The sequence below is a fragment of the Cheilinus undulatus genome, linkage group 16 (genome assembly GCF_018320785.1).
Source record: "Cheilinus undulatus linkage group 16, ASM1832078v1, whole genome shotgun sequence".
NCBI classification, from domain to species: domain Eukaryota; kingdom Metazoa; phylum Chordata; class Actinopteri; order Labriformes; family Labridae; genus Cheilinus; species Cheilinus undulatus.
Window position 1 is genome coordinate 25508247 of NC_054880.1, and position 15693 is coordinate 25523939.

A 15693-nucleotide genomic window follows, 5' to 3' on the forward strand; every position below is an offset into this window, starting at 1 on the left:
AATAGCAACCTTCCAGGCCTTAGTAATAATTCCATTTAAAAGAGACTTGAGTTGTAGCAGCCAACAGAACAGATATTTCCATTGAAACAGAAGGATCCACCAATCAGAGATGTCAGGTTGTGGGAAGTATAGTTCCAGAGAAATTCTTATTTTTTATTGTTATAACAGGATTTTTCTTATTATGGCATCCACCATGACAGAGTCATCCTCTCCAAGAATGAGTAAAAGGGTGTGTCTTATCTCTCCTCTCGCCCAGTACTCTCCATGGTGTTCATTTTTCTTAATTCCAGGGTAGATAAGCCTCAGCTGAAACTCTGAGGTTCAGTTATTCTTTAACTACGGAGATATCTTGTATTTCCTTAAATGCTTATAAGTGTGATTTCTTGATCCTGGCTTCCATGAGGGTCTTAACAAAAGCTTGATGCCAGCTGGGTGGTGGGGGCCCACACAGCATGGTCACTGCTGGGTGAATTTGTTGCGGGGTCCACATGGAGCAGCAGGTGAAAAGTTCCTTTATTAAGCTAATGGCTGTGAAATGAGTGAAGGGGCCTGAGGGAAATGTGGAGGATGTGTAGTGTGACGGGGGCTCGGGGGTGTTGTGGTGGTCACAGGCTGGCAGAAGTGGGAGGGTGGGTGTGCTATGGGCCCTCTGCCAGTATGAACATGTCACTGGTGAAGTCAACAGAGTGCAAAAACTCACATCTCATCAAAATGTAGTTTTGATCTGTAGAAAAAAAAATACTAACAATTTCAGTAAACACAGCAAAAGCCACAATCTCCAGAGAAGTTCAGAGAGACATCTTCATTCAAGATATTACACACAACAAGATTTAAAAAGACAAAACAGTTGAAATGCTGGGATAAACAGAAGATCTAAATATTGAGGAAAGGGTCAAATTCTAAGAAAAGTCAGTCAAAATGAGTGGGGGAAAGAATTGACATATCCTTCAAGATAAAAGCACCTTATAGACCTTTATGCACAGATTTTTCTATGCACACATCTACAGCCTACAGAAAATAACCTTGCAACACACTTTTGGGCCCCAACCCACCAGTTGAGAACCAATGCCCTAGATGCAGTCAGTGTGTTGTTTTTTCTGAATAGCTCAGTGTGAGATGTCTCTTCTAAGTTGGAAAAAAAATTAGACAAAGGTTAGTGCTTGAAAATAAATAAAATTGTTGAAAATGTTACAATTTAAAGAACAACAAAGAGATAAATATTGAGAAAATAAAGTCAAAATTTTGAATTTTTTTTTTATTGTTTGGAAAAAACTGATCAGTTTTGAAAAAATGTCAAAATGCTCAGAAAAAAATTCAAAAAGGTCAAGATTTAGGGAACAAAAAACAGGAAAATTGTTGTTAAGAAAAGTCAGAATGTTAGTAATAAAGGGAAAAATACTGAGGGAAGAAGTCAAAATGTTGAGAACAATGCTGAAATGTCAAGAATAAATAAATTTTTTTGGTTTGAATAAAAAAGGTTGACATATTGAGAAAAAAAGTCATAATATTGAAAAAAAATGGAATGTTTAAGGAAAATAGGTAAAATGTTTTTTTTTTTTTGTGCCTCTATATTGGTTTATTATATTGGTATAATTTCTCAGAGCTGCTTAGGATAAACCACCATTATCTTTAGCTGATAAGGGGTTTCTTAGTTCTGCCCTCTCCTCCAACTTCCAAATTCTCTGCCATGAAATGTTTGTCTAGAAGACTGCTGGTTGACACCACAGTGGCCTTATCTTCTGTATGTTCTGTGGTTATAAACAACTCTGCTCCTGCAGTAGTGGCCAGAGGTTAAAATAGAATCCACCACACTTTAGTCCATCTTTAAAGGAAAATCTAATTACAAGCATCAAGGGAGAGGAGCTGTGAACTATTAGCCTTAAAAGTGTAGGACCATGTTAAATAAATCAACTAAAACCGGCTCTGTTCCCATGGCGTTGTGACTGACACTGTCCATTTGATTTACTGACCCTCCTGCCGCTGATCAAATTTATGATCTGCTTTCATTGAGTGCAGCGTTCCACTCTCATGAATAATAAGCAGCTCTTCTTACTGAACGGGGAACCTGAGGCCTGAATTTCATGCAAGGTTAAACTGGTCAACTGCACCAGTAAGTCTTACCTTTTTTACACTTAATTCATACTTTTGGTTTATTTTTTTACCGTGCAACAGGAGTTCTTACAGACAAAGCAGATAAATACATCAGACTGAGCCGATCCCTGGGTAGTATGATAATATTTTTAAGTTTTTTACCCATTTCCCCCTTCCTTTCTGCCCAAACAAACCAACAATCATGTAAAACATTTATAAAGTTGGAGGCAGAGCATGAACCAGTCAGATTAATTCAGGACAAGAGAGGTAAAAAGGAAATAAAATAAAAATGAAAGGGATAAAGAGGCGAAAGGAGCTGCACAAAAAATCAGAGATGAAAAGGAAGGGAAAAAAACTTGCTGCTGATGCTGCAAACTCCAAAAATAAATGATGGGACATGTCCACATGAATTAATGCCAGGGATGAATTTTGTCCCCACCCTGACCCCAACCATGAGCTAAAAATGCCTCTGAGTTAAGCTGGCATGTTCAGGATTTGTTTACTCATGCAAGTAGATTGGTCTAGTCCAGTGGTAGAACATTCTGGATACAAGTTGTAGAATTAAAATAAACTTGATGATTTACAGAGAGAAAACAGTATCACTTTCTTTTTTGACTCCTATGGACTTTAGAAATCTTTGCACTTCAGATTGATTTTGGGTGCAGCCTGCACCCTGAGCAATGATAATGGCTTTGGTGCCCTGTTGTTGCATGGTACATAATTAATACAATAACAATCCAACTCAGAAGTCAACAAACAAACTTGAACTCTGGGCATTTTGAAGAGTTTTCAGTGTGGTATACTTCCTGACCAGAGTGATAGGAATATCAGCCTTTAGGCGATCTGGATCATTTGGCTCAGCTCAGAGAGAGATCTGGCTCCTTCAGTTCCCAAACAGCTTTTCATTTCTTATCAGTTTGGTTTCATAAGATCAGTCAAATTCTGTCATTTTTTGACATTTGTGCTCTCATTTGGCTCCAACTCATCTAAAGAAATTCAAGAACAGATGAGAAACAAAGTCACTGACATCTATCAGTCTCAAAAGGATTACAACAAAATCATTTCTAAGACTTTGAGACCCAACAAACCCCAGTGAGAGCCAAACACAAATATGGAAAACTTGGAACCATATTGAACCTACCTAAATAACTCCAAAAGTGAATAGATGACTCACCCAGGAGATCACAAAAGAACCCAGAGCAACATCTAAAGACCTGCAGGCCTCACTTGGCTCAGTAAAGGTCAGTGTTCATGATTCAACAATAAGAAAGAGAAAGGGAAAATAGCAGTTTTGGAGTGGCCTAGTCCAGGTTCATCTTCTGATCTGATTGAGTTGCTGTGGGGTGACCTTAAACGGGTTATTCTTGCTGGAAATCCATCCATTGTGGCTGAGTTAAAACAATTCTGCAAAGAAGAATGGGACAAAATTCCTCCACAGCAAAGCTAAAGACTCATTGCTAGTTGATGCAAACACTTGCTTTGAGTTGTTGCCTCCAAGGGTGGAACAACCGGTTATTAGGTTAAGGGGTCAATTACTTTCACACACTTATAAATAAAATTATCATTTAAAACTGCATTTTTTAATTGACTTGAGTTATCTTTGTCAAATATTTATTTTCTTTTGATCACCTGAAATATTTAAGTGTGACAAATATGCAAAAAACAAGAGAAGAAATCTGGAAGGGGGCAAATACTGTTTCACAGTGCTGTATAGGCACTAGTGGTGTGAAGATAAACCAGTCTGAAATGGCAAACCAAACTTGGCGTCATAGTTCTGAGTTAATCAGTCATGGGTCGATAAAAATGCAACCCACTCTTGCTGCAGGGGTTTTAACATTAGTGACCGGTCAACCTGTAGAAGGCAGTCACTATATACAATTTTAACAAACTGAATTAAATAATTTCTGCAAAAATGTCAATTTGAATCTGAACCGACAGACCACTGCTGTGGGACGCCACATCGATCAGGAAAGAAGAGACGTAATAGAGCTCAACAGAGACCACCCACTTTTTTATTAGCCCTGTTTCCAAAGGCGAACTCACCATTCAAATCCCTCAGACATTTTGTCTTCTACAGGAGCATATACCATTGTTTCACACTCAAGTAGTGATAAGTCTACCTTGAATACTTCAGATAAAACAGGTGATAATCAAATCTGCTTGATACTATTAAGCCCTCTTTGCTGGTACACCGATTTTCCCATTTTAGAAGGTTTTTTTTTTAATTCAACTTTATTCATAAACAAAATCTGGCAGTAACATTTGTGAAATCACCACATTGCAAACATTACAGACAAAGCAACACATCATAAATAAAACAGAACAATTTAATCCCTTACCGGATATTAAATTTTGTATAGACCCAACAGTTGCTTACTTCAGCTTCATTAGCTTTTGCTAAAACTTATGGAGCTACACTAGCTACAAAACTAACGTTACTAGGTCAGCCAATGTAGCTACGTTAGCTTTAGCAATGTGAGCTTTAGAAAAAATATTCAATTCAATTTTATTCATATAGCACATTTTATATGAATGTAAACTCAATGTGCTTTACAGAAGATAAAAACAAGAGACAAAAATAAACAAAGACCTTGGGTCAGCAGGCAGTTTGTTCCAGAGGGGAGCACCATAGTGACAAAGCTATTGCTAACGTAGCTGAGTTAGTTATGGAGGTAATGTAGCTATGTACCCAACATAGCTAAGTTAGCTTTAGCCAACAAAGCATAGACTAAATTAATTAATGTAGCCTTATTAGCTTAAGACTTGACAATGTTAGCTGTAATGGCTAGCTAGCTTATATTAAAAAAATGGTTTATGAGATTTGCAAAACTGTAAAAGGTGTACGGTCTCCTGCTATGTTACCTAAGTAGGTAATGTAGCTAAAGTAGCTGAGTTAGCTATTTGGGTAATGTAGCTATGTAGCTTAGTTAGCTTTAGTAAACAAAGCATAAGCTAACGCAACTAACGTGGCTTCATTAGCTTAAGATTTGGCTATGTTGGGTATACAGGCTAGCTATTTTATGTGAAGATATTGTTTATGCGATTTGCAAAACTGTAAAAGATGTAGGCTACTGTTTCTGCTACGTTAACTACTTCCCAGACAGCACACAATTGTTGCACTGATGTCGGCCCGGCATATAAAGTTCCACCACCAAGATGTTGCAGGGAGAGCGTTTGCTATTTGCGAATATGTTGCAGAGACATTGGCATTTCATCTTAAGTTGCCATCACACGACGTCTGAACCATTAAAGCTGTAGCGCCAGGGTACTCTGCAGATATAGCCTCGGTTATGGGACCTTTGTTTATTTAGGTCGGACCTTTAAGATTATACATTTTACTATCCAGTGTGAAAAACAATACTGACTTAAAAATAGCTACCCAATTTCATGTGTGTTTGTAATGAAGAGCCAGAATTCAAGTTAAGAAACTTTATTTACAGATCTCCAGCACAGACAATACAGTGAACAATAAACATCACTAAACAATAACAATAAACAACAGCAATAACAGCAGCACCCCGTTCCTCCTCTGGCTGCCTGCAAAAGGAAAAAAAAAGACTATGAGCATGTAATTTTAATGAACATATCTCACAGCATCATGTAACTTGCATCATTTTCTTTAGGTCATAATAAAGCACTACTTGTTTTGATTGTTCCATGTTGGCCGTCACACAGCTTTATTGTGTCTTTTAACCGATTTAATGACTGGATCTTATTTTAAAGGAGATCTGCACAGATTATTCAGCCTCCGCCAAAAATCTCATGGACTCCTAAACTAAAAACAAATTGAGGAGGCAGTGCCCCCCGGTATCCTTTCGGCTTTCCAGCCAAATAATTACTCCAAATTTGCCCAAATCTATGAAAAACTGCTTTTTTAAAATACCATTTTAATGAAAATGACAACTTACCTGAAAACAGCTGGTGGTGAACTCTCTGTGCTCTTCTTCTTCTTTTTTTTTTTTTTTTTAACTATGGTAGCAAACTACTTCAGTGCATAACTGCCACCCTCTGGTCTGGAGTACACGGCGGTATCCGCCAGCTAATCCCAAACTGACCTTGCTGAGACATTTAATGAGCTGGGTAAATACAGCCTTTTCGGCTGATGCTTGTCGGACGTTAAATATTGCGGGCTGACGTGCATCTCTAAGGCCAACGTCGGCAAAACGTACGTGTGCTGTCTGTGTTGTAACACAGCATAAGCTGACGTAACTAACTTAGCTTCATTAGCTTAAGCCTTAGCAATGTTGGCTATATAGGCTATTTTATGTGAAGAAAAATATTATTTGAGATTAGGAAAACAGTAACAGGTGTACTGTCTTCTGTTACATGACATTATGTCAATAATATAGATTTGTAAGCTTCTGCCTTAGCTTTGTTAGCTGTATTAACATGTTTTCATGCAGGGCAGGTTTTTTCACCCCTGTAAGCTAACTGTTTAGTGGGCTTTATAAAACTTTCTGTAAAGTTTTGCAGGTCAGGTTTTTGACTTTTAAATTTTGGTATCCTTACCCTTACCTTAACCCTTACTCTAACGCTAACCGGAAGTTTAACCCAATTTTATTTTCAAAGTTTTGGCGTGTATCTGTCCTGACAGACGCAGTGTCTCACAGTAGTGGTTAGCTGAGAGCTGATCAGCAGTAGGCTACCACTAAATACTTGTTTTCATCTACTTCAGTGGTCTGAGGGTTTAATTACTCTATAAAGAAAAACTGGTGCTGCGATATTTACTGATTTTTTCCCCAATAATATTCAAGTTTTAATTGGGTCGTTTTTGTCTATCAAAGTAGCGTGTTGGTATTTTTTAGTAGAGTTTAAAAAAAGACAACAGGCTCAACCACACCTCCACCTGCCCGGTCCAGCTGCCTTCTCCTAAACGAGCGCGGAGCGGCTTCAGTGAGCTCTTTGAAAAGAGGATGAGAGAGAGGAGGAGGAGGAGGAGGGAGAGAGAGTGGGCGTGTGGGCATGTGTTTGTGTGTAACGGAGAGAGAGAGAGAGAGGGAAGAAGGGAGGGAGGGAGGCGCTGCATCAACCCGGCATACAGCAGCAGCAGCAGCAGGCTGGGCTTTGGGATCTATTGTTCCCTGCTTTATTACTGCCAGACCTCGTTGTCTCTCATTAAGGCTCCAGGAGAGAAAGAGACACAGCAAGGACGAGGAGAGCGAGAGGATTACTACTTCTTCTTCTTTCTGGACGCACTGCTGTGGACAAAGCAGATCTCACTCACAGTCCTGCTCTCTACCTCGTGGTCAGGCTTGTTTTTTTTTCCTCTGCATTGGGATCTACAGTGCTCCCCGTATGGTGGCCATGGGGCCGGCCGGCAGAGCCATGGGGACGCTGGGGGTCTGGAGAGGGGCTCGGCTCTTCTCTCTCTGCAGGATAGCGCTGCTCTTTCTCTCCATCTGTGAGCTGGATGCACAAACCGCAGTGGAAACTAAACCTCTGTACATCTGGCAGACAGGTACGCTGCATCCTTTCTACTCTTTCTCTTTGGGGTGCTGATGCTGGGGATGCTGCTGTCCCATCCTCTACTACTTTTGCAGCCTTGATGCGATGTGGATATGCAAATGTTTGTGCACATAAAGAAACTGGTGAACTTGCTTAAAGTGGTCTTCTTTGTGTTCTCTGGTTGATTTTTTCTCTTTTGTGCCATTAAATGAAATCTGATTTAGAGGAAAACTTTCCTTCCTGCAGCCTTGTTCCTGCATGTTGCAGAGGTTTATGCATTGGAGCCATCTTGCTACTGTATAGTGTGGTAACATATTTACTGCAGTCCCTGGGGTGAAGGTCTCTTTGCCTCCAGACTCGGGTGAGAGGAGCGCTGCTGTGCTGGCTGTCTTTTGGCTGAGCTTCCCCTGTCCTGGGCTGAGGCAGCTGGGAATCCTCAGTTGCCCCACGCTGCTTCTGGGCTCATTTATCACAGTTTGACATGAGTGCAATTGATGAAATGGTCTGTGTATGGTAGCTGCATGAGGCTTAGGGTTGGCTACACACTAGATGATTTCAGGACTGAGTTTGGGCACAATTTACCCCCTCCAACAACCAGGGGGGTGTGGCCCATCTGAAGGGTTGTTGCAGATTGTATTTCTAAATAATCCTCGAGTGTGGGTATAATTCAGTGACTTCACTGCTCCCTATTGGGTTGGAACGTATTTTATTTTGCCACAGATTTCCCCTCCAAGAGTGGGGGATTTGAGGCTTGTTGCGACTGATTATTTCTCCTAATAACTCTCAAGTGCGTGGTATCACTATTCTTGCCTAACCATCACCTTTGCCAGATGGGGTTGAAACTCTCCAATCTTGAGTTGAAGTTTCCAGCATAACTGATATTCATGGTGTTTGATATTTTCAGATCAAGACCCTGACATTTGCCTGATTTGCACCCTCTAATGATCAGGGGTGAAGCACAGTCAAATTCAAGGCTTGATCCAAGTGGTAATTTGTACAAATATTCTTCAGGTTAGTAATATCAATACGATCATTTAACCACCAAGTTTGGTCAAGGCCTCTCTGATCTTGAATTGTAAACATCAAAAATGTTTGATATTTATGATATTTAAGATGTAAGAGCCTGATTTTTGATCCAATGATCAAGAGGAGGATGGCATGATTAAAAGCTTGATGCAGTCATTCAGTCCTGCAAATAACCCTCAAGTTTGGATTATCACTACTGTCATTATACTGCTCCCAGCCGAGTTAAAACTTCTCCATTCTTAAATCAATAATACTAAATGTGTGATTCTTGATATTTACAAGTCCAAAGCATGATTTTTTCTTTGTCTCATTGGCCGATGATTGAGGGGAGGCATGGCTGGATTCAAGGTGTTGCAGCCAATGAGTGCTACTTTATAAACAGGAACCAATCTTTGTCCAGGCAGGTGTTCTGCCCAGAAGTGAAACAGTTTTTGACCGCTGAAGAAGCCGGTATGGTGAATTGTTTGTTCGTGTTTGATGAATGTGGGATTACGATTGCTTTTATCAGCTCAAAGAAGTTTTGGAGCAATAAATACACAGATTATTGCAGCGCAAGCTATTGTCTCGGACTCTCTTCATCAGATGCAGTAAAGTTTAGCGTGTCAATTAGATAAATCCCGGTGAAGCACCTCAGGGGCTTCAAGCATTGGCTTAGCCTCTACATTCAAGGCTTGATGCAGCAAATAAGTTGTCCGGTACTGATATAATGAGTTTACTGCTCCTGCTCCTTATTGATCTTATATCTTCAGAATCAAACATGGTTGATGGTCACAATTTTGATATTTACAGTTAAAAAGCCTGACTTCTGCTTAGTTTGCTCCCTCCCTCTCCAATCTTGAATTGAAGACATCAAATTTGTTTGATACTTACTTAACAGACAAGGTAGCATCACTAACTGGATGTTTTCCACTTTTACGGCTCACAAAAACTAAGAAAACTTCATTTAGCCAATTTTTTTGATCTGTCATTGGGCAGCTGTTGATTTTGCTTGAGGTTTGATTTCTGTCTGAAGTCACTTTTGATCATGCAAGTTTTTGTGAGATCTGATCAGTGAAATCATAGCTGTGAAACTGCTGCTACAAACAGCAGATGTGTGGTCTTACTGCAATGTTAAAAATCAAACAGTCTGTGGTCTCCCATTTTTTTTTTTAAATCTTCCAGGATCTGAACATTGTCTAGTGAGTTGTCAGGCTGTAGAGGAGAAAGCACTCTGCAGTATTTTGGTGCTGATGCTGGTGATTTGTGCTAAAGTACCCCAGCAGTGGGCATTAATGAGTTAACTCAGGGTGCTGTGAGTACAGTAGCTGTACAGTGAAGGCAGCTGTGCCGTTGAAGAAACGCCCCCCTCCTCTCTGCTGCTGTTGTTTTGGGTGGTGCCTCTCACCAGCAGAGGCTCATTCACTGAGAGAGAGCAGCACATGGTCAGAGGGACACAATACTGATGAACGGTCCAGCAGCCGGGGGGGGGGGGGGGAGGATAGAGGAGGAGTGATGGGAAAAGGAGTGATGGGGATGAAACCCCCCCTTACGCATCGGGACAGGAGTGCCCTTTGGATGCAGCTTGAATCAATGTTCTCTTTCTCTACTGTCTAATCTCTCTCTGTTTCTCTGGATCAATGTACTGGTTTCACTGGGATCCTGCAACCCCCTACCACTGGGAGCTAGCTGATCAATGGGTATAGTCCTGGAAACGCAGCTTGGCCTGTATGGATCAATGCTTGCTTTGGGTGGAGTCTAATCTATACTTGTTATTAATCCTTCCTTAGACTGCAGGATGTAAAGTCCTTAATGTTTTTATAGACGGAATGAAATTAATGCAAGCTTGGCCCGTGCTGCTTAATGAGCACTTAGAAATCAACACTAGTACACGTCCTCTGTAGTCACTAGTTTGTCAATATCAAAAAGAAGAAACTAAATCTGTTTTTCTGCAGATATATATCTTACCTTACCTTACCTTAACTGTCAAGTTTGTTGTGGAGCTATTTGTTTGTCCAACTAAAAGTAATGTCAGATCATTATTTCCTTTTTTTTTCTACCTCAGTGAAGACTACTTTAATTAGTGCCAGTGTTATGAGTCATTTTTGGCATTTATTGCCCACTGCCCAGCAGTTATATTTCTCATTAATTGGTGTAGTTTGCATTGGGAACCTGCAAAGGCTAAAAGACTGCTCATTAACATAAGCTTTGGACAGGGTGGTCACTCACCATCACTTACTTCCTCATGAAACATACACTCTAGAACAAAGTTTGGAAAATTGGAAAAAGACAACAAGGCTATATCCTCTGCAGCTTAAAGCCAACAGAATTCACCATACTTATTGGCTGAAACTGTAATTTTAACTCTTCTGGTAAAAATCATATGATATGGACAGCCATTTTGATACCACAGCTGCAAAAATAGGAGTCATAAACACCCAGTGTTGACTACTTTTTTTTTGACATTCAAAACTTAATACAAACTGCAGAACATTTTCTAAATTGTGCAAAAAGATTTGCAGAAACTTTTCCCATGCATTTGTGCAATTTGAAGCGTTTCCTAACTTGATGCAGTGCAAGGCAGCATCAGTGACAAAATCAGCTGGATCCCATTAATTCCTATTGTAGTATCCTGACAGCCTGCAAGCAACACAGTGAAACATTTTCCCTGTATCCTCCTTCCTACTTTTGTCTCCATCACTTGCTTTGAGATGGATGGGGAACATTGAAAGAGGGGGGTGACAAGGTACCAGGAGGGTTGAAGAGGAAGTTTCCTTGATTTTATTTCACTTTCCTCACTCAACAGAGTTTGTTAGCTTGTTTTGCTAAGTGGATGTAGTTGTGCATTAATAACATCTATATCAATGACTGACGCTTGGTGCTTTGACTTGTGTCAACACAGAGGCAAAACTATGCAATTCACATGCTCGTCAGTACAAAGCACATCACTTCTATTTCTTTGCATTAAAAATAAGAGTGCTCAGTGTCATTTTTAAGCGGAAAACTGAAATTTACAGGGCAGAGGATCATGTAATTGCAATGCTGCATGATGTTGACCCATGGTGCATGATTGTGCACAGTGCAGTGTTTGTATGCTGTCACATGATGGACGTGATAGTCCATGTGCAAGAGTGGCATGCAATTTGTGACTGGTTAATTCTCTTCTGCCTGCCTTAGGAAATAGTTGTAGATTTTCTTTCATGCTTTAGTACTTTCTTATATTGATCATTATGATAGCAGAGATTGCATAGTTTCAGAAAACATGGTTTTGAAAAGTTTCTGAAAGGACAGAAACACTCTGAAAACCTTAATGCTGACACAACCCAACATAAGCGACTAGGATGATGTTTTAGGTTTTTGTCACACTGAGTTTTATTTGCTGAAAATCAAGCATGAACTGGCACTATCAAGTATGCTGTTTTGGTCAACGGCTCAGAAGTTTCATGGGTTTCGTGGGTTTGTCTCAATGGTGATGTTACCCTACATGTAGCAAAAACTCTTACTGTACATGCAAACATTGCAAAACTGACATCCAATTACAATACATTTTGCCCAGTGCTCTGTCTTTGGCATGAGATGACATGAGTTATTAAAGGATGGTAAAGTCAAAATCAGCACGACTCAACAAAGCTTTGAATGTATAATGAAATTAAAACCTGACTGTTGCCAGCTGTAGCTGGACAGAAATCTTAGCTTGCTAACAAGAGAAAGTAAAGCTTTCAGGCTTATTAACTCCCATAAGATGAAGTCTAATGGATTATTTTCCCAGCACAGCTCTGGAGTTCACATCACTCAACCACTGCCCTGTAATGGACCCACTCAGAGGACAAAGGATTAAATAAATTATGTTTAAAAGTGGCTTTTTCTTCTACATCACTTTATCACTTCTTTCTGGAACACATACCTTGCAATGTCCAAAAAGCAGCAAATCTCTTTAAGCCTCATTGTGGAGGGTTAACATTTGAATCTAAAAATCCTATATATGTATTTCTTTTAATTTATTTATGGGCTTTATGCTTTTGTTGACAGAGCTAAGACAGTGAATGGAGTTAAAAAGGTAGGTGAGAAAGTGGGGCATGACATGCAGGAGAGAAGACTTGAATCTGAGCTACCAGTATACAAGGGGCCCAACCTAGTCTATTTTATCTTTGACCTGCAACATATGAAGAAGAAATATGATGAGTAATGCTGATTTTTTTATGTTGTTGTATGTTAAGTTTGACAAATGAACTAAAATAAAAGAATGCATATAGGCATTTGGCAACATGTTTCTTGTGAGTCTAGAATAAATAAATAAAAAAGCATTTTCTACCCCTAAAGAATCCGATGAAGTGATCTTGAGATATAGCATTCAAAAGATTGGCCCAGATGGTCTGATGGATAGACAACCTGAAAAATTTATACTAAATAATACTTTAGTGTTTTGTCTGTTTAACACTTTGTTAATATGTGTTCTTAAAGGTGTTGTATAAATAAAGTTATCGTTACTTTAAGGATAGGTGAAAGTTGACTGCTTGAGTTTCTAACTGCATGAAAATGGTGTGAGAGTGCAAAATCTATGCATGACATTTGAGAGAGCATCACTAGTTTGTAACAATTCCACATCTCTACACTATTTATTGCAAAAGTTTTAATTGACGTTATGATAAAATTGCAATTTATTGTGCAGCCCTGAAAAGAAAAAGTAAAAATTTCAATGTTTTTTCCGCTTTGAGGCTTATAAAATAATGTAAAAATATCCAAACTTGTGCTGTGTTGTCCGATCTCTCTTTTTCCAGTAATTGTTACGCAGCCTATTTTGATTTCTAAAGCAGAAAGATTCTTCACTTCTTTTATTTTGGCAGAAAAACAGCAGAGTTCTAGAAACAGTTAATTGCCGTTTCCTATTCCCTTCATCCCTTAGGAGCAAAATTTAGCAGAGGAGGGAAACGCGGAGCTTGTTAGCTGTGTATCCCCTTAGTGCCAAAACCTACATTTATAATTAATGTAAAATTTCAGCTCAGAAAGCAGAACATTCCCTGTTGTTGTACCCTAAAAGATGACTTTTGTTGCCGTCTCCTCACTGTTTTTATTGTTTACTCGCTCCATTGTTCACACCCTGTGCTGAGGAATGGAAATCTGGTGGTATTATGTGCTGTACCTCCCACCGAGTTAAGGCACGGGAGGAGATTAAGGGTAGAGAAACCAGAGCAGATTGGCCAGACAAAGTTAACCTAGATACAGTATAGACATGTTTATGTGTGTCTCCTCTTGGCTTAAGTGCGTCGGCACTCGGCTCCCTGATGCCAGTTTGGCTCTCTGTTGGCACCCTGGCAGAGATGAATGCAGCATGAAAGGTTTTAGTTTTTCTTGCATTGTGTCGGTGCGTTTAGGTCTTTGATGTGACATTTTTGGTGCTTCGTCTCAGAGCTTTTCTTCCTCTCCACGTGCTTAAGACAACAATGCACGAGGTTTTTTGTTACACCTCATCTGTGAGGGAGGGGCAGGAGATATAATTCAGTCTGTGACATCTTGGAAATAAGGGGGTGTTATTTATATATTTGCAGTGATAAATGAGCTAAATCCATGCCTCTGGTGCAGCAAGGGCGGGTAATATGGGGGGTGGGATCTCAAGAAGCTGCTGCTTCCAGCAATAAGAGCGGAAGTGCCGAGGGAAAGAGTCTTATTTCACAAGATGCACTGTGGAAATATGAGTATTTAATCCATTTAATCATCCCCTGTGGATTAGCACAAAGCTGATGTGTAACCAGGCCAAAGATGCCACATGAAACAAACAGATGAGTCATGTGTTTCACATTAGGCCCCCGCTCTACCTGCATATGTATGGAAGTTTAGCACAGTGTGTAATCTGGCACCATGTGTAATGTCTTTTGGCAAAAGCCCGGCTGGTATTATGTCAGTGTTTGGAGCACAGAAGCTGCAGACAGAAGGTCGGTGGATTAGATTCCTGGTCCTCTCACAAAGCCGTTTGACTCGCACTCATTCTTGGCTTCCTTTTTAATGATTCTACTGGAAAAAATCCTCTCTAAATATGTTTCATAAAACCAGAAACAACCCTGTTTGAAGAAGATTTCAAGTTCATAACATACATGGTGATGGTTTTTGGTTATTACAGAGACAAGCTGAGCTTATGTCAGTCCAGATTGCACCAGATCTTGACATGCTGCTTCCTCAGATGAGCTCAGAGAGAGTTGATTTCAACTTTAAACTATGTTATCAGCTGTTACTGCAAGCTTCAATGACTCTTCAATCAGAGAAGCTGCTTTAAACATGATAAATAGGGGATTCTGGTGCCAAGTAGCATGAATCTGAATATGACGGTGCAACAAGCTTTATGCTATAGAGGAGAAGGCTGGGGTGGAGGAGGTTAAGCTTTGCCAGCAGCAGCAGCAGCAGCAGCAACATAGTGCATCAGCATTAATGGAAGCAGGGATTAGCGAGAAATATGTTATTTAAATACACCGCTGTTTGAGGGAAAGAGCTCTGAAGAGCTGTGGGAGCTGTAAGGCAATAATTAGGATCAGCTGGCCATCAGCTGATCACAGCTGGTAGTATGACTACCGTGGCCTACTAACGCTGAGCTTCATTTTGCATCTCTGTTTTTGCAGCAACACTAGCACCAAATTTAGCCACAGCAGAGATGGTGGATCATCTCCACCACCTCTCCCTTGACAAGGCCAACAAACTTACAGTGAACGTTGATTCAGTCCATAGGAAACTCTGCAGATGTGTGAACTCACAGAAAATACATGATTTACCATTTAGTCCACATCAGAGACCTCACACAAGCAATTCAGTAGCGCAGGAGACTCGAGATCAAAAGTTCATGTGAGAGGAGTATTTAAACAACAGATTATTCTACCTTTTTGAGATTGATTTCCATTTATTTTTAAACCTTTCCATGATTTTGTTGCTTCTACTATGGGTGAACACTTTATGAAGTGAAAGCTTAAGATTTCTAAGAAGGATGTGTGGTTTCATGTTAAATTTTGTATTTTTTCACCTTGAAAGTTAACTTTTCCTCCGCAGTCGTAATTTATTGGTCTGAAGACCCTTTTGAGAGTGTTTGAGGTGGCATGGCAATTTATTAGGCAATTATTAGCAATGTTATACAAAAAAATGTCTGCCAAACCTTGATACTTTTTGCAGTCTCCA

General features: G+C 39.9%; 1 protein-coding gene across 1 annotated transcript in view; it reads left to right on the top strand.

Annotated features, from left to right (window-relative positions):
• Positions 1 to 7395: 7395 nt before the first annotated feature.
• thsd7aa (thrombospondin, type I, domain containing 7Aa) overlaps positions 7396 to 15693 on the top strand; it is a 205390-nt gene continuing 197092 nt past the window's right edge. The window contains exon 1 of the mRNA XM_041808955.1: positions 7396 to 7549. Within this exon, the coding sequence (XP_041664889.1) occupies positions 7396 to 7549 (154 nt within the window). The remainder of the gene's footprint in view (positions 7550 to 15693) is intronic.